This window comes from Drosophila teissieri, chromosome 2R (genome assembly GCF_016746235.2).
Source record: "Drosophila teissieri strain GT53w chromosome 2R, Prin_Dtei_1.1, whole genome shotgun sequence".
NCBI lineage: Eukaryota > Metazoa > Arthropoda > Insecta > Diptera > Drosophilidae > Drosophila > Drosophila teissieri.
In genome coordinates, this window is record NC_053030.1 from 8,989,392 (window position 1) to 9,014,086 (window position 24,695).

The 24,695-nt window shown below is 44.1% G+C and overlaps 5 protein-coding genes across 8 annotated transcripts in view; 2 read left to right on the top strand and 3 right to left on the bottom strand.

The window, feature by feature from the left end:
* LOC122612448 (serine-rich adhesin for platelets) overlaps positions 1-15,988 on the bottom strand; it is a 35,835-nt gene extending 19,847 nt beyond the window's left edge. The window contains exons 1-2 of one of the 2 annotated variants that reach the window (XM_043786074.1): positions 15,142-15,988; positions 4,083-4,219 (exon numbers count right to left, since the gene is read on the bottom strand). The gene's annotated coding sequence lies outside the window, so the exon portion shown is untranslated. The remainder of the gene's footprint in view (positions 1-4,082; positions 4,220-15,141) is intronic. The other variant, XM_043786075.1, reaches the window with a different exon arrangement.
* Positions 15,989-16,180: 192 nt separating this feature from the next.
* Positions 16,181-16,723, bottom strand: LOC122614580 (5-hydroxyisourate hydrolase). The gene is made up of 2 exons (XM_043789149.1): positions 16,634-16,723; positions 16,181-16,558 (listed from the first exon to the last, which is right to left on the bottom strand). The coding sequence occupies exons 1-2, from the start codon at positions 16,664-16,666 to the stop codon at positions 16,250-16,252; spliced, it is 342 nt and encodes a 113-aa protein (XP_043645084.1). The 5' UTR covers positions 16,667-16,723; the 3' UTR covers positions 16,181-16,249.
* A 252-nt stretch (positions 16,724-16,975) lies between these two features.
* LOC122613521 (periodic tryptophan protein 1 homolog) lies at positions 16,976-18,523 on the top strand. Its single transcript, XM_043787732.1, has one exon. The coding sequence runs from the start codon at positions 17,057-17,059 to the stop codon at positions 18,434-18,436; it is 1,380 nt and encodes a 459-aa protein (XP_043643667.1). The 5' UTR covers positions 16,976-17,056; the 3' UTR covers positions 18,437-18,523.
* A 46-nt stretch (positions 18,524-18,569) lies between these two features.
* LOC122613205 (transcription initiation factor TFIID subunit 5) lies at positions 18,570-20,897 on the bottom strand. Its single transcript, XM_043787266.1, has one exon. It carries the CDS (start codon positions 20,826-20,828, stop codon positions 18,714-18,716), a length of 2,115 nt encoding a protein of 704 aa, XP_043643201.1. The 5' UTR covers positions 20,829-20,897; the 3' UTR covers positions 18,570-18,713.
* Positions 20,898-21,161: 264 nt separating this feature from the next.
* LOC122612131 (peroxisome assembly factor 2) lies at positions 21,162-24,643 on the top strand. Of its 3 annotated transcripts, none has more exons than XM_043785541.1 (5): positions 21,162-21,231; positions 21,334-21,467; positions 21,526-22,038; positions 22,101-22,856; positions 22,910-24,381. In XM_043785541.1, exons 2-5 carry the CDS (start codon positions 21,447-21,449, stop codon positions 24,311-24,313), a joined length of 2,694 nt encoding a protein of 897 aa, XP_043641476.1. In that variant the 5' UTR covers positions 21,162-21,231; positions 21,334-21,446; the 3' UTR covers positions 24,314-24,381. The 3 variants fall into 3 exon arrangements, with proteins under 3 accessions (XP_043641476.1, XP_043641475.1, XP_043641474.1); XM_043785540.1 differs by lacking the exon at positions 21,334-21,467 and adding an exon at positions 24,396-24,643 and having other exon boundaries at positions 21,191-21,231; positions 22,910-24,344; XM_043785539.1 differs by lacking the exon at positions 21,334-21,467 and having other exon boundaries at positions 21,191-21,231; positions 22,910-24,382.
* The last annotated feature ends 52 nt before the right edge of the window (positions 24,644-24,695 follow it).

Sequence of the window (24,695 nt, forward strand, 5' to 3'; positions counted from 1 at the left end):
TAACTTAAGTTCGAAACGAAGTCGTAGAAATATGTTTCAATAGAACAGTAACATCGTATGTTAATGATAAATTAACCGAAAGTTAACTGAAGTTGTTTCCTTTGAAACATTAGCCTGTTCTGGTAAATTAAAGTTCAATTTAAATCCAGTGATTTCTGTTTAAGAATACCAGGATTGTCCTGTAAGAGACTACTTTATTTCCTTAATAATACTCAATTATAAATTTGTTGGCAGCTGGAGTTTCCTCTGCCAGCTAAAGACCAGCCATTAACGAATACATCAAATTTCCGCAGCGGTAATTGATTAACAGCCCGAAAGTATGCCGCATTTTCGAGGCAGGCAACCGCAATGTGAATGCCGCCTTTGATTTCCCCAGTTGAGGGCTTTTCACTGCTTTTCCGCCGAGACGAGACTGCAGGCAGACGGAAAATTGAGACGTGGTCCCCGGCACTTTTATCTCACTTCGTTGCTGTAGTGTTGTTTAACCGTAGCCGCAAAAGTAACTCATCACAGTCACGCAGTTTTTGCCGGCGGTCTCGCGATCTTGTATCTCGACGTGAAAATCTTACAAATTAACTTTGACTTTCATTTGCATTTCGCAGATGAGCACACACTCAGCACTCAGCTCACTTGGCAAAGTGGGCAAACACTGCAGGGAAAACGAAAATGAAAACGAACAGCAAAGGAAAACAAAGCCAAAACCAAAACAGCCCAAAGTAAAAAACGCCGGCCACAAACTATAATTATGTGTGGCATTTGCATAGGCCCAACACGGAGCAGGCCGTATAATTGCACTAGCTCATTACACAAATTTGCCAACTTAATTACGAAGGGGTATGGGCATAGACAATGGCCCAGGAAGCCAGCTTGCGGCTCTAACTCTAAAGCAAACTCCACTCCAAGTGAGCTTAGAGATTCTCGACTCTGTATGAGGCATTAACTACAGGCAGAGAAAACCATAGGATAATACTTACAATAATTAACTGATAAACTATTCACAATGAACAAAATTTACGATTAATATTAGCTGTATCATTTTAGTTGTCTATTGAGTTTATATAACGAGTTAATATAAGAAATTATTGTGATTGTGTAATACATATGGTGATATTAATGGGATAACTATCCAGGGAATAATCACTGACGTTAATAAATGTCAACAAAATAAACACGATATTTTGCGGAGTGTAGCCACTTGTTACCGACACTTCAGCACAATTCCCAATGTCTAACGCTGGTCAGCAGAGCAAGCGGCAATGCAACACGGCCAAGAGGCACAATGGCCAAGCCAAAGAGCTGGTCGAATTGAAAAGGAAAGTGCCCCTGACCGGAAAGCTCGAACAACCGAGCAACCCGAGAAGGAAAAGCAAACAGCCGGGCTGAACAAAAGTGCATGCTCATCGCCCATCACACGGTGCACAACCTCCGGAGTATTACCTCACCCTATTGCCGCCAACTGAATGGATCTGTCATCACTTTTAATGACCGGGCTTCTATGACTTGGGACAAAATGCGAATCGGGGGCGATTCGGGCCATTTGAAGGTCGTCTCAAAGTGCGAAAATGCCAAAGTTAGGGCTTCAGTAGTGCAATGGCGTAACTCATGGCGAGGTAGAGGGAAAATGCCAGCCGCACTTTCAGTTTGTCTATTGCCATTGATTTATATGCATTTTTCCAGCAGCTTTATTGAGAATCTTAAATGAAAACGCCAGCAAAATGAAATATTTGCTTATTTATGGGGAAAGAGCTGTTCGTATCTTGTGTACACAAAGTTTGGTAGGTAATGTATACAGATGGGGAAGGAAAGCATAAACACTTCTGATCAAAGCCCCAATTTTCCAATTCAAAGTAAGCCCCTCGAGTTATCATTCACCTCTGGTGCCTAATAGGTAGCCAATTATTTGAAATTCAACTCAGCAGCTATTAAGAGAGGTGCCCAAAAACAAATGAATTAACCACCGAACCTAGAATAGGTCTCAGTCCAGTGTCAACCTTTGTTTTTCGCAGAACCATTTAATCGCATCTCGTTCTATTTGATTGGGCTCTTCAAAGGACAGCCGTGTTTATACAGTGCCTATTTTCGCTCCATTTGACAAATGCGAACTTTGAACCCGAGGCCCACTCGAGGCGCTCATGGAAATGTCCCCACCTTCCTATCAATCAATCTGTGTATGATAGATGGAAATCGATGGAAACCAATGGGGTTGGGGTCGGTAAAAGTTCCGATAAGAGCGATTATGATGATTACGATGATGATGATGATGACGCAGCAGTCGCTGATTCAGAGATTCTGACCCCGAGAAACTAAATAGAGAACACACTGACTGGCTGACTGATGCTGCTGTTGATTTATTGGCTGTTTACTTCTGCGTCGTTTTAATTGACTAACAGATGGGATTGTGGTGTGGAGAGGGGAGCTCTCCTGCCCTTTACATACTGCAGATCCAGATCCGAGTCGGTGGGACTGCTGACATTGCGGGGGATCATTCCGTTCACATTCACATTCACCATTCACGATTCACCATAAAAAAGCACTCTTGAATCTTCACTGCTTCTCCGCGCTTTCCATGCCATCCGCGTGGCCACAACTTGTGGCTGCTGGAAGTGAGCGACTGACTCGGAATTTCTGTCCGGATCTCGCGTCCCCGAAGGGTAAAGCACTTCTGGGGCGGCGGGTGGAATCGGAGGGGGTTTCGAGTGCGTTCGTGCCCAAGGTCAAGGAGCGCAACTGCGAGATGTGCTCTCAGTGCGCCGTCCCGCTCCCTCTGTCTCGCCATCCTGCTTGCTCTTTTTGCGTGGGCGACAGCATCGCAGCATCGCTGCTCATACAGTTTGGCAGTCACTGGAACTATGTTGCAGGGAACGTTAAATTGTGAGATGCTGCCACTAGAGAAGTTCTTCCTTTAGAAAGAGGTTTTCGGATAGTTATAGTAATATAACTATTTTCAACCCAATGATTTTAGTTAACAATTTTCATTGAAAAATAACAATATCCGGGTCAAATTAAAATAGTATTTAAATTTGTTGCAAATCAAGCTAAAAAACGTACTTATATCGTTTTAGTTTTTTTTCAGCTTCGTCTAGCCTATGATCTCAGTGTAATTTATAGGCGAAAACTTTAGAGAAGCTATGTTGCCAACCGAATGTTGCCAGGACCTTCGCGACTCCCTGCGCAGTCGCAATTTGGGCAACAGAAAACAAAAGTGAAGCCAACACACACACGAAGCCATGCAAAAAAAAGAGAGAGCCTGACCTAGTCAACGAATTTGGCAGAAGTCTGTCACCGAATAACCAAATAAGGCAAAAAGGAGCCGACTTCCTTCCTCTCTGCAGCAGAATCCCTGTACTCTTGCATCCCTGTGCTCGTGGAGAGTGGAAATTTTCAGCAGTGTTCAGGATTTTCCACCTCCTTGAAATTAGTCAAGGAAATCCGAGGAGCCGACTGTCTAATTTATGGGTTTGGCCAAAAACGGAGGACAGCACAAGGTTGTCCGCCTTTTCTTTGGCAGAGCTATTGCCTCTTTCCGGCGAGAAGGTGTTAAGCTGCGTGGTTTACGGGTTAATCAGTCTGATTATATTGTTTGAATTACACGCGGATTCAAGGCCGATCTGCCACCAAGGCCTTTCGCTGCCTGCAAACAATGAGGGCAAAAGCGTTATTGTAATGAGAATGAAACCCCAAACGCAGCTCACATTACCATAACAACAGAGACGTCGCCCAGGTGCGAATAAGTATATATATTAGCATATATAAGCCCGTTCACCTCGCATTTTAGAGCTGCACGTACATTGAGTTTTGAAGGGTTCTTTCCGCGCATAAGCGTAAATTTGAAGAGGCCAAAAAACATAGCAAATGCCAAAGTTCCAGAGTTTTGAACAAAGTCATAAACAACGGGTCGTTTTCCCTCCTCAGGGGCTTCTAAACTCTTGCCAAAGGGAACCACAACTCATGGCAATTTAAAATTGCTATATTTAAGCAGAAAAATATGCCCAGATCAAAGCGAATTATGATTGCGCATCACTCTTTATCTACGAATGTGTTTCCCAATCCCAGAAGCAATTCCAAATCGTTGCCCAACTCACCTGATTTCGCTGAAGTGGTTTTGGGGTCTGTGCAACTTTATTTCTGGGCAATACTCGTACAGTAATTTTCCGCCTTTCGATTGTGTTTAGATCGTTTAAGGTGTCGTTACATTGTTCGAATCTCTTTTGTTGGTGGTCTGAAAAGAAGAACGAAAACAGATTGAGTAAACGAATAAGTGATCATGGTTTTCGAGGGTGAAGTGATGCAATCCAAGGTTGGATCAGCTGCTGCCGAGGGACACATGTGTGGGGCATGTGTATCCCCAAGAAGTGTAAGCTATTTATGAACTCATCAAGTTCATGTTCATCGAAACCGAGCAATGATCTATGGACTCATGTCTACGAGTTTGAACTATACACAACACTTAAAAGTAATCAATAATTGTCGGAGCGCTATTACAAATTATTACGCCTATTTAGCAAGGCGACCATAGTCAATCTTAATCTGGATGACTAAATATTACATGTTACCAAAAGATATGGAAAGATATGCTATTTAATGGTTAGGCATTATGCAAAACTTTATTTTGAAAGTTTTTCTCAGTGTGCAGTTGAAAAATCTCCTGCAATAGAATCAATCACCACTCTGGACGGTCATTGACCCACAAAGAGAACATGAACCCCGGCACAATCTGCCATCCACAGGCGACTCCTGGACTTCCCAGCCCCATTAGCCGATGATAACGGCGAAAGTCGGGCGTAAATCTTGATTATCCCCCGACACTACAATGCCACAATGGCTGAGGAAGAAACTAAAGACCCGAACAGGCGCATTACGTAAGGCCTGAATACCCAAAACAGACTTCATTTTGTCACGTTTCTGCCAAGCCCGTGGCGAAAGGAATTTGCACATTGGGCTAGGCCTTCCTTCCCTCCGAGGACCCTGCGCCACCCCCTTCGCCCACCCTAACCCCTTTGAATTTGCATATCCCTATCGCATATCATGCGGTGTATTGAAAGCCGGTGCCCCATTATAAGTATATGAGGCCATCCCCAGCACCTCCTCCTTTGCTCCCCAACTGATGGGCTGATGTGTGCGTGTTCTCAGCTGATTTGCATAGAAATGGGCCTGCAAAAATGTCGATAGGCGGGAAAAGTCGGCGAGGGAGAGGTCAGTTCTTTGTGAAAAAGTATGACTGAACCTGCAATTAAATTGGGCCAAAATAATAGAGCTTTATGTATTTTTTAAGATTTTTATATGCATTTACCCACTTTAAATAGTCTTCCCAAATGCATATTAAATAGTTAAAACTTTGTATAGGTAACATGTTGACTTCTCCGTAGTAATGTGATGCACTTTTCCATTTCCGATGCAATCTTCAAGATGCTTTTTACGATTGGTAGTGAAACTCTACCGAGCAATATCATCATCATTAATCGCCCAAAAAGCATGTGTATACAAAAAACCATGATCTAAAACCATGATTTCTACGCATTTCCACGTACGATACCATGCCATTCGAGATCGAGCACTCGAGCAACTGCCCACTGCAAAGGGCTTTTATTAGATGAGTGTTTTATGCAAATGGCGATCGTATTCCGGATTTCGTGTTTCTGATTCCGGCCCAGTTTCAGTCCGGCCAGTGGGCTAGAACGAGCCGTAAACTTTCACTCCCCGCTGAAAACGAGTAGGCCCTGGGTTATCTAATTGGATTGTTTGGGGCTGGCGGAGATTAATTGCAGGGGAGATCTCGTCGAGCCTCTTCGAAGATGAGCACTCACAATGGAACCATAACAATGTTGAAAAGTAAAAGTTTCTGTTTGGGCCATCGAACAATGCATCGAATGATGAATCCATGAATAAATTATCCGAACCTGGATTCTAAACGGGTTTTGGTCAGCTTAATTTTACCCATTCAAAGTCTAATTGAATTTCGTTTGTCATTTGCTTTGTTTTCTCTAAATCAATTTGGCTTGTGCCGGAAGAACATAGTGCGTAAACCCATATATAACCATTTTTAGAATGCAAAATTTTTAGTTTTAATGACTCATCAGGCCAAACAGAATTCGCTGAATACTCCAAAAATAAACAAAAATGCGAGAGTGAGGGATACACTTTGCATGTCCATTAATATATCCACGCAATAATAAGTGAACGAAAGACATAATTGCCTGCTGTGCGGAATGCCAACTATTCCTCTGGCCCAAAATGGTGGATATACATTTTACATTATAATATATATAATTTCATATACTTTACAACTCAGCAAAATGTTGCTATTAATATCAGAATGAATATTTGCAAAGATTATAGTAAGAAGTGCGTAGCTTCTACACATTTAAACACCCATTTTAGTGCCTTCGAATAAGATCTATAGTATATTATCTCAGAAGAGTACAATGTATGTGATTTTCCAAAGAAAAGTGTCCAGTTTTCCGAACTGCTTATTCCGGGATGTTATGGCTCACTTTCTCGCTCACGTTTTCCGCCTGGCAATCGCCGCAAATAGGTCAGTTCAGATGGGGGTTACTGAACTCTCTCGCCCGCCGGCCAAATGTATTTATGGAAAATTTGTCACATAACTTTGTGGGCCAAGAAGTGACGCCAGCGATTGCGAATTCAGCGAAGACAGAATTTGCCTAAAGTCTGGAGTAATTCAACACTTCAATGCCACACAGCTCGTAAGTGGAATGGTAATAAAAGTAAAACCGAAAACCCGAACAACAAACTGAAAACTGAAAACTGGAAAACCACAAGACCACATCAAGCCAGAGGCGTAAAAAACAAAAAAGAACCGCAACAACAGCAAACTTAGCAATATCATTTGGATGCTAACAACCCAAACTTTGTTTGGATAACTCGAACGAATTTTGCACTTCGCAGAACTGTGTAGATACAACTTTTTGATAGAAGTATGGGTTTCTTTCTCAAGTGCTTAAAAAAACGCACGTATTGCTTGGAAAATCGAAGTCATCATCGATGCGCCACAAACACATTAACATTTTCTTATTGCCACCACTGAATTTCTAATGTTTCAGTGGAGTCTTTCCCTTACTTTCCATCGCTTCGTTGGGTTTCGATCCGCTTTTTTCAAAACAAATCCAAAACGAACCGCACAGCACAGAACTTGCCACTTCAGCGGGGTCCCTCATAAATAGTTGAAGAGTTGTGTTGTTCAATAAAGCAGCTTTGCCCCTCGCCTATTCCCCCTTCCACCGAAAGATCATCCATGGCTTCTTCACTCCATTCTGTTTCTCCCCCTAACTCAAAAACTCGTTTCAGTTAATTGTTGCGTTAATTTATATTCTGAAAACAGTGGAAAAAAGTAACAAGAAGTACGTACTCTCTCCCTGCTCCGCCCTCCACACCTCTCACTACCAACTCTTGCCACACTTAATATGCTCTAATTGAGCTGAAAATATGATCTTGGGTTGATTTCAAACTTGGTTAAGCGGGCACACATAAAATGCTAACAAAACATAATTTATGGCATGTGGTGAGTAAGTATAATTTATCTGTCTCTAATATCTGAATCTTCTTGGTGACGCACTTGTTTCGAATTTGGCAGATTTGTAATTGACTGCTCATCGTTTCCAAGATCACCATTTAACCATTCATAGAGCGGTTTAAATTGGCAAATTTGTCAAAATTAATATCATTTCACATCTAGAGCACCTGAACTGCTCGAGCTACCCACGCCCTGGGGCCACTTACTCATGGTTTAGCTGGCCGTTAGTCACTCACCTAAGCCGCACATTAAGATTGCAGCGGGCTGGGAACAAAGGAGAATCTCGAGATCCCCTCTTGGGGGCATGATCCACGGGCGATCAGACCCGATGAGCCGTTAAATAGAATATCGTAGACCCCAAACCCGAATGCTCGGCAATGAAACGAGTACGGACCAGCTTTGGAAATCAACCTAGCCCCTTGGTCACCATCATCATCGTCTTCCCCAAGCCCCTCGACTTCGATCATCTCGAGTACAAGTCAATGGGGCATGAACATGAATAGCGGAAAGCGAAGCAACTCCAAATTGTAACGTTCATATGGATAATAAGATGGGTTTTCCTCTGACGAAAGAACCTGTTCTTAAAATGAATAATTGTAACAAGCATTTTTATACTGAGATCATAGTTATTTTATTTTGTATCTCTATGACCCCTTTTAATTTCATTCATGAGTTTTATGATAAAAACTCTTCAGAAACCCATTATCATTAGTGCTGTTAGTCAACACAACTATAAACAATTTAAGTGTATGAATAATGCTCCGGTATCCACTGAAATGTTCGATGACCAATAATTTGCGCAGAAAAAACGAGGAAAGCCAATCGATGTGTTTGCTTTTGTGGGCTGGTGAAAATCGGAAAACCAGAGGCGAAAGGGAAAATTGTGGGAGCGATAAATACTTGGCTAAGTTTGAACGCTCGAGTAATTCGCAAGCACGCTGAAAACGAAATTCAATTGTGAAATTAAATTTCATTGAATTTAATTGCGGGCATGATCGGATCAAACAAACAAATCGAACGCTCTAATCAAAGCCAGCGGAGCATGAAATCCGCCAAGTGACTTCTGAACATTCCTGCGCTGAATGCAGGGAGATTGGATCTGGTTTCATTTCAGTGTTTTTCCAATCCCTGGGTGTGGTCCGGATACAGTTCGCGATAAGGCTGAAGATCCCACAGCTATGCTTTGGATCGTATATTCTCGTACCACCCGTATATCTGTCCGTGCTTTATCCGCCTGGAGCTCATTTCTTCTACAGAGTGAAGCACTTCCTTCAACACCCCAGCTGATAAATGGACAAAAGGGAAAGCAACTGAATAACAATATGAATATTTATTAGACTCTGCTTTCAGTTCAGCTGCCACTGCCCGAGAATTTGGAAATAAATAAATATTTTATCGTCTCTAATTTATTACCCTTTTAAAGCTCAATAGGTCATCAATGTGTATTCGAATAAAGAATTGATGCAAATGAAATCGTTAAATCGTTAGTAAATGCTCTTAAAATGAAGTATATAATATTTTGCATTATTCAAACACATTTCAAGGTTAGTGTAATTTCTGCCCGACTTTTACTGCACCAAGCTCGAAAGTCTTTAGGCCTTTTTCACGATATGCACGACCTTACCAAACAGACATGCCACCCATCTGCTACCTAAAAACTTAATAGCAGTGACCCAGAAAGAAAACCAAAAAAAGTTATTAAAAGTAAGTACGCTAATAGCGCGCAAATTATAAAAGAAACGCATCAAAAAGATTGGCCAACATTAATGCCTAATCGTTTTAGCCTCTTGTGCATAAAGAGTAAAGTTACCAACATAGGCAGCCAAAGTTACCAACTCACCCAGTCCCATCCTCAAACTTTGTTTATATACAGCTTACAGCTGATATACCTTTCCGGACTCTAAGCCGGACATGATCTCCGCGAAGAAGGTGACTTTGGTGTGCAAAAGATTAGTTTTTTCCTATTTTCTCCGCTCTTTGCCCCAACGAAAGTTGTCCGCCAGCTCTGACAATTCTTCAGCATTAACCCAAATAAAAGTGAAGCAGCCAAAATAAAAATATAAGGTAAACTGACCAAAACAAAGAGCGAAGAGAATAGAGGTCGAATGTGTGCCATTGTGTCGATTGAATATTTGATGCCCCGAAGAGGCGTCTGCATAATTAAGAAAGAAGAACCGCTACAAGAAAGCAAACAACACCCCCTCTTCTGATCGGTTCTTTTAAAGCAAAAAAAAAGATTTTAAAATTTTAAAAAAAGTATTCTATTATATAATTAGAAATATATGTAAAAGTGGTTCGAAACAGGAAAGCGCATCCCTTAACCAGGCAAAACGTTGTGACGAATGCATCTGCATCCAACGCTCTGAATTCGAAATGTGTGACGAACAACAACTAATATTTATTATACATTTAAATATGTTGAACTAATTTTAAGCCTTGGTTTCCAATTGCTGACGGCGTCACTTGCTGCTTTCCCAGTGGTATTGAAGGCAAGAAACCTGTTGCTCCGTAACTGAAAAGAGCTTCTGCGTAGCTGTCGATTGTAAAGTGAGTTACAAGTGGCTGTTCTCGTTATTTTGTAATTCGACATGCAAAGCACGTGCAATTGTCTCGACTCGAGCACCTCCCACCGCCCTTCTCCTTGGATGACGTAGGACATAGAATGCGACTGGTGTTGTTACTCAGTCCACAGAAAATATATAATATGCACACATATATGTATGTGGCTCTTGTTTGCCAGCGTGAAGGTCTTCTTCGCGGACTGCCTCGTCATCGTTCTGGTTTGGGCATTAGGCGATTGTCTGGGTCTGAAGCAAACACAGTGACTGCTAGAAGTATCTCAGCTAGCTCAGCTCAACAATTTGTATGTGTGTCATTGTGGCAATTGATTTGAATCGCGTGCATGCAACCTGATAAACCATCGTGAATGGTGTGAATATGAAATGTCTTATAGCCATTCGTCTATACGAACTCGTGTATTTCGCCTTTTATGCCTTGTTACTGTTACGTGGCTTGTGCCCAGAATGGCTAATGAGCTGGCCAAAACGGGCATAAGTGCTCGCTAATAATAGCAGTTTACTTGAGGCGTTCATTGCAGGGCTCAGCCCAAGTGTTCTTACTGAGGGCTGAATACAAATGCGTTAAGGGATAATCTAATATATCAGCTAAAATATATAACGAACTTCACAAGCGAAAGTTAACAGGGAATCGAAAACGATATAGTCTTGAAAAGCTAATAAAGCATAATATTTTAGAAAAATAAGCAAAACAAATAACTTCGTATTTCTATCTTAATTTAGTATAGACGTCTCCTTATTTTTTCTTGAGTTCCCATCGCATCAAGTTGGAAAGCAATTGATACAGCCACATAGTGTTATCCCCACCACTTATTAATTTACCAAATTAATTGGTTACACATGCTCACGAGTGTATTTTCCATGTTTTTCATACACTTGTCTATACGAATGGCATGTACATACATATGTATCCATGTACCTCCCCCGTTGAATCCCATTAACAATGCTTTTAATTACCCCATTACAGCCGCTCCCCAGTCCACAAAAATTGGCAAAGACAAAGACAGATACAGAAGCTAACTGTTTTGCACAACGCAATTTGGATTAATTAAACCTTATAGACTGGGAGACGAGCGCACCACACCTCAAAATGTGGAAATGTAGAAATTGCGAAATGGCGAAATGTCAGGGCAGTAAAATCACTAGATGCTGCAGCAAAATTGCGTCGAAAGTGATCCCATTCTACTTGAGTACCGCCACTGACTCACTGAACTTGTATTTATATTAAGAATGCTCATGCTCATGGCGCAAAACATTAAACTTATTAATTAACACTTGGCTGATATCTTGGGGGAACATCTTTGAGCAGTTTTCAACGTGCTTTGTTTTGGAAACGGCTTTTACCACTTTTTCGCTCGTCCGAGCATTATTGTTTCTCTTTTGTGATTAATGGGTGCGTTACCATTGGGATTTAGTGCGCGACTGACTTCGGCTAATACCATCCGCCATCCCCCTTGGAAAAGCACCCGGATCCCCCACTAGCCCCACCCATAAAGCATCTCTCATGCCTTTTCAATTACACCCCTCTGTGTTTGAATTTTGCGCCACATTTTTAATGCCGAAACCATAAAAGTGCTCATGTGTGTGCAGAAATAAAAATGTAAAAAATTGGCTAAAATAAAAGCAGGCTTTTTCAGACTGAACGCCGAATGCTCGTTAGCAGCAGCGGCTACCAAACTACCGAACAAGCTCAAAAGCGCGACTACAAAAAGTCTGAAATTAGTTTCGAATTTTTGAAAAACTCACTTTGCCATGGCGGAATGTCTTAGTCACGCCACCTGCTGCAATCCACTTGGGATTGGATCTTGGGCAGTAGGTAGGTGGGAAGGTAAGGAAGGTACTAAGCGCACTCCAAATCTATTGGGTAAACACTGCAGACGAAGCGTGTGGCATTAAAGCCAAACACGATAATTGTGCCGAGACTCTTGGGCCGGAGATTGTCAAGGTCGTGCATCTTACACGAGTTAGTCCAGATAAATGTCATTGCGTTAAAGAAAACAATATATCTAGGGATGTTTAGAAAATACTCTGAAAGTTCTTAACTATATTCGGATATACTTAAATAATACTTGTTTCTGTCTTATCAGATCAATTTGAAGAACTAAATTAATGTAGCTTCAATATTTAAATAGAGTTTAGTTTCCATCTACAGGATGGAGCGTGGTTTTAGCAATGTATCTTTCTGTGTAACCCACTACTTCGGTTGCAGTTCATTTTGTGTCTCAATTAAAGAGACGCAGTACGGCTTCGCCTCGAAGTGAATATCATAATGCATGCTTATCGGAAACTACACATTGAACACATTTAGAGTGGCCCCATGCATAGCCGGGAAATGAAGCAAAGGGGCGACGAACAAAGCGAAGAGAAAAAGATACGGATGGCAGGGGATGTGTGCTCAAGCCCACTCCCTCCAAGTAATATGAGACATTGCCAAGGGCACATGAAACAAAATAATCAAAACCTTCGGCGGATAAACGCTTGAGTGCAGGTCAGAAAGGAAGAAGGACCCCGCAGCCCCTGATGTCCTCGGCAAACACTTTGCGGAGTCCACTCGAAATATACTCATGGATGCCAAAGCCAGGCCCGCCGCTGCTGACTCATTTTCCTTGAGTTCCGAACAGGTTGGCCGACTCACACTTGCACACATCCGCACCCCTGCAACCCGGACTCAAGCAGCACTCAGATACAAATGCAAATGCCCACACAACTGCGCAAACATTGCGAAAAACATCGACTTGGGGTTCGGGAACAACTACGCCCAAGCGGAATGAAATGCCCTGAAATTGCATGGAAATTAACAAAACAAAATGCAATGAAATAAAACTAAAAGGCGAGGCTAGGCCTCCAGATTCGCCACAGCGATACCTTTTTAATCGAACTATGGCGCGGAGAATTGCGATTTCTGATTCAACTTTTTGGTGCGGCTGGAAAAAGGTCTTTCAAATCTAAGAAAAATAACAGGCAGCAAGGTGGCAATTCGTAAATCGCAATTGGTAAAGGTCAGCAAACATGTCACTAGTTATATGGTTTCTATTTTTAATTAGGAAAAAGGATGGAAACTATGCACAAATCAAAAAAAAGTAAGACAAATGGACTTATTCTAAGCTGGCAGTTGAAACAGGGTTAGCTAATGTAATTTCCCAATGGTATTCAAGGCTAAATGTAATTGGTGGGAACGCGCATCGAATAGTTCGCACATTTAACATTGTTCTCACAACTCCAGGTGCGAATATACCCCTCTGGAAGCGCTGTAAAAGTCGCTGGGTACGTGCACAACTTAAAGGCGAACTAAGAAACACAAGACGACGACAAAATTTACTTTAGACCAAGCTCAAGCTCAAGTCGGAGCTCCAACTCCGGTGCTCGAGTGAACAACTCGATGCAATCGGCCAGCGAATTCGAACGAAAGGTACTTGAAAAAGTGCATGCGGGTTCATTTCCTGTTTGCTCTTGCCATTTGAGCTACACGGCTGCAAATAATCTGTATTACTCACAGTTTATGTACTAAAAATGCAGCAAATAGTAATAGTAATAGTAATAGAGGAAATGAAAGGAGAACATTTATTATAAAAGAGCATTTATATGTTTTTTAACGGCATTTAGCTGCAACAGAATTCTAATCTGATAATGCTAATCTGATGATGAAGTACTTCTGTGGAAGTAATTATGCCATGCTCAGTATGGTTTTCTAAATACTTCTTCTATGTGTGCTTCTAACTTATTTGCATTTCATGGCAATGTTTGGTATGGATATTTTAAACAATTATTTTTTCTGTGCACCTCAGAGAGGCTTCTTGCCATTTTGCGATGTCAGCTGAACTCGACGACAAACATGCTCAAGCAGTGGCGATTTCCCCCCATTTCTACCCCCCAACTGCGCAGTCTTAAAGGTTTTTACATTTATTTTTTACTATTTTGTGTTTCGATGTTTTTTTCTGGTGCTGGTGCTTTGTTTTTGCGGCCAACTTTTGCCTTCTTTCCTGCACTTCGGCCGCTTAGCCGCTCTCTAATTTGCCTACAGCGTCTAACGATCATCGCATATTGGGCTTTTGGCTTTACGTCAGTGCAAATTATATCCACGTAGGTTACGATTTTTGACACTTTTCCAGCGCCGCGTCTAACGGTATTCGAAGCCATGGTTTAATTTATCTCTGGACTACAGTTATTAATGATTGGTTTTGGCCAGAGCTGCGGGCCAGGAAAGTGTTTATCGTCGGATCGATTATCAATTACATATACACAATTTTTCGGCTCTTTTTCGTCGCATTCATTGGGGCTTGTGATTAATTGACCGTTAGCAAGTTGTCATTTTGATTGCGTTTTAATGCGGCGCCGAACTTTCAATTATTAGGTAAACCAAATTGCGCCAAATGTCGCAGAAAAGGTGAGGTAACAGCCCTCGAGCTAGACAGCTTAGCCATTTAGTATTTCAAAATTAAAGCAAACAGTCGAATTAAAAAATAAACTTTACATAAATTGTTTCCCACGTTTCAAAGAACTCGTATACCGAATAAACAATGAAAGTGTTAATTTCGCTGTTGTAGCTCAACTGGTTCTGGCGACATTTTTGCACATTCAATAAAATTGAATTGGATTTAAATTTTAATTAGGCTTAAAAATTAGCGCGATCTGAAGAATGCTTTCATTGTTTTGTCTTTCTAAAAGAATATGTATTTATGGCTGTGGACACTGTCTTAATAAAATAATGCTATGTTAGCTATGTCTTAATAAATTGACTTAATAATGTAATGTTTACCATGTCTGCTCTTGTAATAAATCATTCACGCAATTCATAGATTATTTTAATAATTTGAACTCAAATAAGTTACAAGCTGAGGTATTTATTTCTGCCTTTTTCATATTCATATTTGGATAATCTTAACGAAAACTTAAGAAGTTTGGATTTAACAAACGAAGAGTGGTTTTTAAGTGAAGTGAATCTTAAGCAACAGGTTTTTTGACCGATTGAATTATATTCCGAAACCACATATTCCTAGTTTCCTGATGAGATCACCTAGAACCACCGCCACTCACCTTTTGGAACAATGTGAGCGATCTTCGCCGGATTCCGGAGGTGCTTCGTACCGCATTCAAATTGGACCAATTGGGGCAGAGTTACCAACTGGCGTGCTGATCTCGTTAGAATCTAAGCTCGTTTCTTTCCGTGTTTTTCGGGTTTTCAGATGGCAGACGGAGCGAGACGCGGGCAGGCACTTGGTATGGGTACAGATATGGATGAAGGTATATATAGGTATGGGTCTGGTTATAGGTACTAGGCGGGGGTACTTGTTGCTCTCTCGGACCCCAAAACCGAAACCAAAACCAAAACCTCCGATCTGGACGATGGCCAGAAAATGGAAACGCGATTAGGGGCAGGCGAAAAGGGTATGGGTACACAAAAAAGATGCAGAGCCAGCAGCACGGAATATGAAAAAAAACGAAAACAATGCCAGAAAAATCAACATGCACACACTGACACCAAGAATATGTATCTTAAAACTGGTTTAAGATTTGTCGGGGATTTGCTGGCTCGGCCGCATCGAGTGTGTGTGTCTATGGGAGCGCTGTTTGTACTTTCCAATAACAAATCCCACTTCTTGTTTGGCTCTTTGAAAATACGCACACACGGATATTATTTCCACTCAGAATCCTATTCCGAAACAACTGTTGCACCTCGGTGGCAGATTCAAACCCGAACAGATCTGTAGGATGCAAGGATCCATCACCCACTCACTTTGCAGGGAGCACTTGCGGTCGTTATCGCATTTCCAAATATGTGTGTTTTTTGTATTCAAACTACCGGCACACGAGTCGGCCGATCGCCGTTTCAAAAACATTCAATTCCAAACACCGACAACCGAGCGAACGCACGAACCTCCCGCGACATCCGCAAAATACAAACTGAGTCGGAACCAAACGACACCGAATGCTGGCTAGAGATGGCAAGATGCCGCACTGGCGAATAGGGGTGGGATCGTGAGGCTACTTGATTTCATAGCACTGTAACTCACTCACGAACATCGCACGAAGTATTGGGCGATCCCGAACTTTGTTTAAGAAATAAACATTTTGTGAAACTCCAACGGCATTTATTCAAATCAATGGAAAAATAGTTTCCATTCCCTATTTTCCCTGAGCCAAGTTATGTGCCACGATAAGTGGAATATCCAAAGGGATTGAGCAACAAAGGAATGTGATAGTTCTGGTTCTCACTGCAATCCACAATCAAGTCGATCGCTGGATACAGGGTCTTCACATTGCGCTCTGCGTAATAGGCGCCCACGTGAAAGGTCAGCTTGTAGATCCCGCTGGGGAATTGACCAGGTTGCAACAGCAGACAGCGACCATCCGCATCAGTTTGGGCCGCCCGAAGAGATCTCCACTCCTGAATCTCATCCAGCCTGGAAACCGTTACTCTCACATTGGCTGCCGCCTTTCCCACTGATGTATCCTAAAGGGGGAAACGAAAAGGTATTTTCGTATAAATACAAATAAAATTATAAATATAAAGTTGAATATAGGTTACCAATATGTGGGTAGAAAACTTTCGCGCTTCCATCCTGAGGGCAACTTTAAGACTAAATATTGCAGGTATCTCTGGTATCTCAGCAGATAGCAAAAGCTGCAGATTATGATAATGTTTATCTTAATCTTTGATTGCATTTTGCATTAGGCTTTGAAAAGTACTGATAAGTGGGATGCCAAAATTGTAAGACAGAAATCTTTAGAAGAATAAATCAGAACGATCTTTGGGGAAAGCGTATTCCAAATAATAGGTTGAATAAAACATAAGGTTTTAAAAATATAAAAATCGTTTGATATTCAGTATTTGTTTAAAGTATTAGTAACTTCGACATTGATAAGAGCTGGTCACACTACCCGGCTCGTTTGAACTGCACGTGTTGACTATTTCGTTAGGTAGTGCAAACTGAGTTGAAATTTACCCATAATGGCTGAGGAAGGACCACCAGAGCCGAGCATTGACTTTGTCCCAGCTCTTTGCTTCGTACCACGCGGCGTGGCCAAGGATCGCCCCGACAAGATCGTGCTGACGCAGGCGGAGCTGGCCAGGATTATCGGTGATACGCAGCAGGAATTGGACGAGGAGAGCGCCGACGAGGAGGAGGATGGCGAAAATGACGCGGAGGACCATAACGACATGGATGTGGACGACCACGAGGATGCCAACAGTGAGAACCGCAATCCGCAGGACGAGTTCCAATTCCAGGAGTATGACAACGAGGCGAATGCCAATGTCACCAGTCTGGCCAACATCGTGGACGCTGGCGAGCAAATCCCCGATGAGGACGAAGACTCGGAGGCCGAGGACGAGGTGATCAAGCCCAGCGACAACCTTATTCTGGTGGGTCACGTGCAGGACGACGCCGCTTCCATGGAGGTGTGGGTGTTCAACCAGGAGGAGGAGGCTCTCTACACCCATCACGATTTTCTGCTGCCCAGCTTTCCCTTGTGCATTGAGTGGATGAATCACGACGCGGGCAGCGAAAAGGCGGGCAACATGTGCGCCATCGGCTGCATGGATCCGATCATCACCATCTGGGATTTGGACATCCAGGACTCTATCGAGCCCACCTTTAAGCTGGGTTCTAAGGGCAGCCGCAAGCAGAACAAGGAGCAGTTTGGACACAAGGATGCCGTGCTGGATCTCTCTTGGAACACCAACTTTGAGCATATTCTGGCCAGCGGCTCTGTGGACCAAACTGTAATTCTGTGGGACATGGACGAGGGCCAGCCTCATACCACCATTACTGCCTTTGGTGAAAAGGTTCAGTCGCTGGAATTCCATCCGACAGAGGCCCAAAGCATCCTAACCGGCTGTGCCGATGGATTTGTGCGACTCTTCGATTGCCGCGACTCTGAAGGCGTCAACTCGTCCAGCATTCAGTGGAAAGTTGACGGTGAGGTGGAGAAGGTCCTGTGGCATCCCACTCAGAACGACTACTTCATCGTGGGCACCAACGATGGCAGCTTGCACTACGCCGACAAACGTTCTCCTGGCCAGCTGCTGTGGTCCGTAAAGGCCCACAACGAAGAAATCTCCGGTGTGTGTTTCAACAACCAGATGCCCAATCTGCTGACCTCCACCTCCACGGAAGGCACCCTGAAGGTGTGGAACTTTGATGGCACAGAGGCAAAGCACGTCTACGAGCACGAGTTCAACATGGGCCGCTTGCAGTGCATGCGCCAGTGCCCCGAAGATCCCTACACCCTGGCCTTTGGCGGGGAGAAGCCTCCGCGCTGCGCGATCTTTAACATCAAGAACTCGATAGCCGTGCGCCGGACGTTTGGAATCGCTGACGCGGAGTAGGTAAATCGTCCAGATACGTATTTATCTGTGTATATCTATGCTTTATATGACTTTTAAATAAATATGAATTAAATGTAAGGACCCTAATGATCGACTTTTATGTTAATTAAAATTTATTGATAAGTTGTGCATATATGCACTTTACACTTTTCTGCTTAAAAAAATAATAGACATTTCAGGGGGATGGGGCACAAGCGGAATACAAAACATTAACCCTAAACATTCCGAGCATTTCTTAAGACTACATTACGTATACCAAATAAGCTTAAATGTGCTCCTAACTCTTGAATAGACCCACGCACATCAGGAGATTTCGGCGTGTAAAGTGCAGGGTAACGAATGGCGAGTTCTTGCTGGGGAACGTCCGCATTAGGTAGACGTCCTCGTCGTTCTCATCCTGGTGGTGCGACACAGTTATGTGATTGCTGATATAGTCTTCGGTGACCTTGTGGAAGTCCCACAGAGTTAAGTTGTTATCCAAGCCGGCTGCAGCCAGGACTGTTCCATCGCGACTAAAGGTGATTGTGGACACAGTGTTCGTGTGCCTCAGAAGGGTGGTGACCAGTGATCCGTTGGACAGATCCCAGATGATGATGTTGTGGTCTACGGAACCCGAGGCCAGATACCGTCCGCAGGCGGAGAAGGCCAGAGAACTCACCGATCCCTTGTGGCCCGTCATTAGGCGCACCGACTGACCAGTCATGTTGTCCCACAGGCGTACCGTACGATCGCTAGAGCCGGTGGCCACATAGTTGGAATTGGGATGAAATTGCACACAATCCACGTCCGACAGGTGACCCACGAAGACTCGCAACGCTTGATTGGAATCCGTGGCCCATAGACGAGCGGTTTTATCGTAGGAGCAAGAAACAAAGTAGTATCCATGCGGCGCAAAGCGCACATCCCACACCGGGTAAACGTGCCCGCGGTAGGTGACCACACAGGACCAGGTAAGCAGGGACCACAGCCTTATAGTACTGTCCTCGGAACATGAGAGCAACAGGTTCATCTCAGGTGCAAAGGCACAGCGGTATACGGGTCCGGTGTGACCCAAAAAGCTTCTGGTTACCTCACCGCTTCGGTCATCCAGCATGCGCACATTGATGTCCGCCGATTCCTTGTCCAGTTCGCGAAGGGCATCTGCATCCTTAAGCGCACGCAGCTTGGCGGGCGTCAATGACCAAATCCTCACACTCGAGTCTCCAAATCCACAGGCCAGCATCGTGGAATCGTCTGAAATCTCGGCACAGGTTACGCCCTGATGGGAATTGAGCACCGTGTAAAAGACGGCAGAGGGCAGTTGATCCTTGCTGAGGGCTAGCCGCTTGCTGGCTTCCCTGAGAGCTTTAAGCTTTAGCAACTTGTCCGAATCCTTCAGTTCCGGCAGGGGAATTCTGTCGATGGATGGAGCATTCGGATCCGACTTGGACTTTTTCGACAGCAGGGGATCCTTTTTCGGCTTTTTCTTTTTCGGACGATCCGGGGCATCCGGATCATCGTCCTCCTCCTCTGGTGCCGGCGCTGGAGTGGTTAGAGTCTGAAAGTCCACCTCCTTGAGCAGTCCGTAGTACACCCGCATCTTGTTGTCCTGTCGCTTGGCCTCTCCGATGTGCGAGCCAGCGGTGGCGACGCACTGCAGCTTGTTGCGTGCCATGCCTTCGTAGGTGTCGAAATGCAAGTACTTGGAAACAATGTCTGCCACAACTTCCTGCCGGCGATCCTGGATGTGTCGCTTGAACAGAGAGTGCGAGTCCCTGGACATGCGAATGACAAACTTATCCTGCTCCATGGCGACTACGAGGTCATTCTCAAGCAGCTCCTCCGGCTTGGACAGCAGAAGTAGGCTGAATAGACCCTCTATGTAATAACCGTCGAGATCGCATTTGTACTTCTCAATGAATTCTTTGGCCTTTTCCCTCAGTCCACTGGCTAGGATCTTGAAGTAGATCTGCACCAAAATGGGGTACAGTACCATGGACAGCTCATGCTTGTATATGTCCAGGGATTCCTCAACGAAAGTGCGCAGCTCCTTGTATGCCTGCTCATAATGCTGGGCATCAAAACTGTCGTCGCCGATGAACTTGGCCAGTGCCTCTGCAGCATTGGCCTCCGTCACCGCGGACTGCTTATGAGGCTGCGCCGGAGATGGAACATGTTTCCGCTCCCGATTGGCGTCTCCAACACCCAGAGCTGCGCCCAGCACCTGCTGAACATCACTTTCGCTGATTTCCGACAAATCCGCACTGCTCACATTCGCCTCTTGGCAGAGCAGCTCCTCCGTGCTCTTCAGCTGGTACTTCTTGATGAGTTTCAGCAGGCACAGCAACTCACGCTTGTCGTGGGACGATTGAGTACCGTTTCCCCCGTTGATATTGCTCATTTCCAGACTCATTTTCGCTGAAAATTTAATATTTGGAACCTGTGTACTATTTTGTTGTGCGTGGATGTGTGTGACCAGATTAGCAGCGGCTTAAAACGCTTAAGTGTATAATAAAATATACTGAAATGCTACAAGTACAGCCAAAATATACAGTAAATACTGGCGTTACTGGATTATAAATTATAATACAATATTTAATAAATTACTTAGCTTTTTACCAATGATAATCATTTTTGATTTAGATATAAGGATATAAATATGATTACTATTATGCAAGCTACGACGAATTTAAATTCATGTATAGATTAGGAGGGCTTACTGTGGACAGCTGACTGAATACTTTTAGTATTTTTTAAGCTAATATATTACCAGAATCAAAACATTCGTAATGAAGAGGAGAGTAATTGTGAAAAAGGTAAAATCTAAAGTAACCGGTCAAAACAGCGAGCTAATTTTTAAAGCAGAGGGTAAAATATGCTATGCATTAACAGAATTAACTTGCCATTGCGTATTTCAGTGTATTTGTCTGGCGCCTACCCTCCAACTCCTTGAACTTTGACACCGCCTCCTCGAAATTAACCCTTGTACTCGTGCTTTCTGTTCTGTTTTTGTCCATATTTATTGTATGAAATGAATGAAAATGAAGATGCGGTAGGTCAATAACAAATATATTAACCCTATTAGCTAATGTCGTGATCGATTTTCGCAGAAAAAAGTCGTCGGCAAGCGGAATTCGGTGTCGTTCGATCAACAAGATCCCGGACAGCCGAGATTCAGCTTCTCTGGAAGAGTACAGGAGCTAGTCGAGGGCTATAATTCGGCCATACAGCTGCTGGCGCCCAAGTGGCCCTGGTTTCTCTACCCCGGATATCTGACATACGCCGTATACTGGCGTTACGCCAAATATTACAAGGGCAAGTTGCTGCTGACCCCCATTCCGAACCGCCTCTACGATCTGCTGATCAAGAACGAGCTGATCAAGTCGGAGCACCTAGTGTTTGCCAGCCAGGAGGTGTACGACAACTATGCGGAATCGCCGGACGTCAACTTTGTCAACTTGGTCATCCGCGGGAGGAGGGTAAGGATCGGTAAGCCGTTAGCTTCAGATGAAGGAAATACGACCCAAACGGTTATCAAGCAAATGCTTCAGGAGGCGCCGCATACCATTGTGGCCCAGATCCTGCCGGCTGTCCAGTGCCAAGCCAATTGTCTGTATGTTCAGGTGGGTATCGAGTATAAGTAAATTAAATATATGTTATAATTCTATGTTTGGTACACTTATAGGAGAACTTCTACGGCAACATATTGGATCGCTTTCGAATCCGCTCCAACTGTTGGGTGCAGGTGGAGCATTTTGCCGACGAGCAGACAATACCTGGAATAGCAACCAAAGCTCACGTGTACTTAATCGCGGATGCCCACGAACTTCCCGCCGAACTGACAGAGATTATCCTGAGCAACTATTTTAATACACCTCGACTCATGCATCGTGGACATACCTACCGCATTGAGGTCAACGCGGAGTTGGTGGGCACTGCGACTTATGCCCACTATTACCTGATATTCGCTCATCTAAGCCACGTCCACTTAAAATGTATTCACTTGGAGACGAAGGGCAGCGAGTTCGAGCTGCAAGCGGTTGTAGCCAAAAACTTTAGCAACCTCGTTCAAGTACCGGCATCTCACAGCTTCCTACCTCGTCAAATGCTTGACAGCATGGCCATCGTTGAGAACTACCCAAGTGGTCTGCGAAAGCCTTATAAACTGTTGCGCTCCTCGGTAGATGCCTTCCTGCCAAAGAAGTCCTCCTGCCTGTCCTCAAAGCACATCTTTCCTGTGTTCCTGCTTCATGGCGAGCGAGGATCTGGCAAATCGAAGCTCGTGAACGCCGTAGCCCAGGAGTTGGGAATGCATATTTACGGAGCAGACTGCGCCGAGATTGTTTCGCAAGTTCCCTCCCACACGGAGATGAAGCTAAAGGCCGTATTCGCCAAGAGCCAAGTTTGCGAACCGCTTATGATTTGTTTCCACAACTTCGAGGTAAGAGTTTTTCTTCAGTAAATTTACAGATTTTGTACAACTTATATTTTTAGATATTTGGCATAGACAACGAGGGCAATGAGGATTTGCGTCTGCTTTCCGCCTTCCACGTGCAAGTCCAGGAACTCTTCAACAGGGACCGCAAGCATCCGATTGTAGTGGTGGCTTTGACTAGCGACAGACACCTCAAACCAATGATACAAGGACTTTTCCTGGAGATTATAAACATTGATATGCCCAGCAAGGAGGAGCGATTCGAGATTCTTCGTTGGATGCACGTGCGCGAGACTTTCAACGATGTAATCTACAACCAGAAGGCCATCGAGCAATTGCCCTTGTTCTCGCGGGAAAATCAGTCGCAGTTCATGTCACGCATTTCTCCCAGTTGGAGGCAAACGCTCAATGTCCTGCAGGACGTGTCTGCAAAGTCACAGGGCTTTTTGCTGGGCGATCTACAGTTGCTCTACGACAACGCGGTTCGCATGAAGATTCGCAATAGGTTGGGTAGGAGCACCCTGGATATGTCCCACTTTGCCAAGAACCTTACCGACATGCAGAGCTCTTTCGCGGACAGTTTGGGTGCGCCCAAAGTACCGAAGGTTTATTGGTCGGATATAGGTGGTTTGGCCAAGCTTAAAGATGAGATCCAAAGCAGCATCGGCCTGCCGCTTAAGCATGTTCACTTAATGGGCAAGAATCTACGAAGATCGGGAATCCTGCTTTACGGTCCCCCAGGAACAGGAAAAACACTGGTGGCCAAGGCTGTCGCCACCGAGTGCAACTTGAGTTTTCTTTCTGTTCAAGGTCCTGAGCTATTAAACATGTACGTGGGCCAGAGCGAGCAGAATGTGCGCGAGGTCTTCTCCAGGGCTCGTTCTGCGGCGCCTTGTGTGCTCTTCTTGGACGAACTGGATTCCCTGGCTCCCAATCGAGGTGTGGCTGGTGATTCTGGTGGTGTAATGGATAGGGTGGTGTCGCAGCTCTTGGCGGAAATGGATGGAATGAGCGATGGCGACACTAGCAAACCCATATTCATTCTGGCCGCCACCAATCGCCCCGATCTTATTGACCCCGCTCTCTTGCGTCCCGGTCGCTTTGACAAGCTTTTCTACGTGGGACCCTGTTCAACTGCCGAAGACAAGGCAGCCGTTCTGCGTGCTCAAACCCAGCGATTCGCTTTGGAAGCCGGGGTGGACATGGAACAGATTGCCGAGCGTTTGAAGAGTGAAATGAGCGGAGCAGATCTGTACTCCATCTGCTCGAATGCATGGCTCTCGGCTGTGAGACGCACCATAGACGGACACTTGAGTGGAGCAATAACAGAGAAGGAACTGGTGCCAGAGAACGTAATCGTGCAGGTGGAAGACTTTACGAAGTCTTTCAACAAGTTTGTACCCTCGATCAGCGCCAAGGATCTGGAGTATTTCAACAACCTTAAGGCTTCTTACAGTGTCTAAATTATGCGCAGCTGGTTAACTAGTTCTAAGAGTGAGTTTTTTACAGACATTTTTCGTTGTTTTTCAATAAACCCGTTGATAGTTCACAATTCCCAGCGAGCTTCCACTCGTTTGAACCATCCGAAGGTGGAACTCTCATATGAAATAGGAACCAGCGTGTTGGAGGGCGACTCTAATTACTTCGGAAGACAGCAGGAGGTACGTGATCCCAATTAACCTTTGGGAAGTGGGTTCTTATCATTCCGGACAAAACTTCGCCCCATGCAGAGTAGGAAAACTGCGTCTTCTGATTTAAATGATCCCTGCGATGATCTGCACTCTATAATCTCGGGCTGATGAGGGATTCATTATCTATTTCAGCCGGCAGACAGCGTGCTTATCG

Bases quoted from the DNA above. Each gene is read 5' to 3' on its own strand.
- LOC122614580 (XM_043789149.1), bottom strand. From the start codon at position 16,666: ATGGAAGCGCGAAAGTTTTCTACCCACATATTG. The intron at 16,559-16,633 runs GTAACCTATATT...TTCCCCCTTTAG, and splicing joins AGTTTTCTACCCACATATTG to GATACATCAGTGGGAAAGGC.
- LOC122613521 (XM_043787732.1), top strand. From the start codon at position 17,057: ATGGCTGAGGAAGGACCACCAGAGCCGAGCATTGACTTTGTCCCAGCT.
- LOC122613205 (XM_043787266.1), bottom strand. From the start codon at position 20,828: ATGAGTCTGGAAATGAGCAATATCAACGGGGGAAACGGTACTCAATCG.
- LOC122612131 (XM_043785540.1), top strand. From the start codon at position 21,205: ATGAAGAGGAGAGTAATTGTGAAAAAG. The intron at 22,039-22,100 runs GTGGGTATCGAG...GTACACTTATAG, and splicing joins CCAATTGTCTGTATGTTCAG to GAGAACTTCTACGGCAACAT. The intron at 22,857-22,909 runs GTAAGAGTTTTT...TTATATTTTTAG, and splicing joins TTTGTTTCCACAACTTCGAG to ATATTTGGCATAGACAACGA.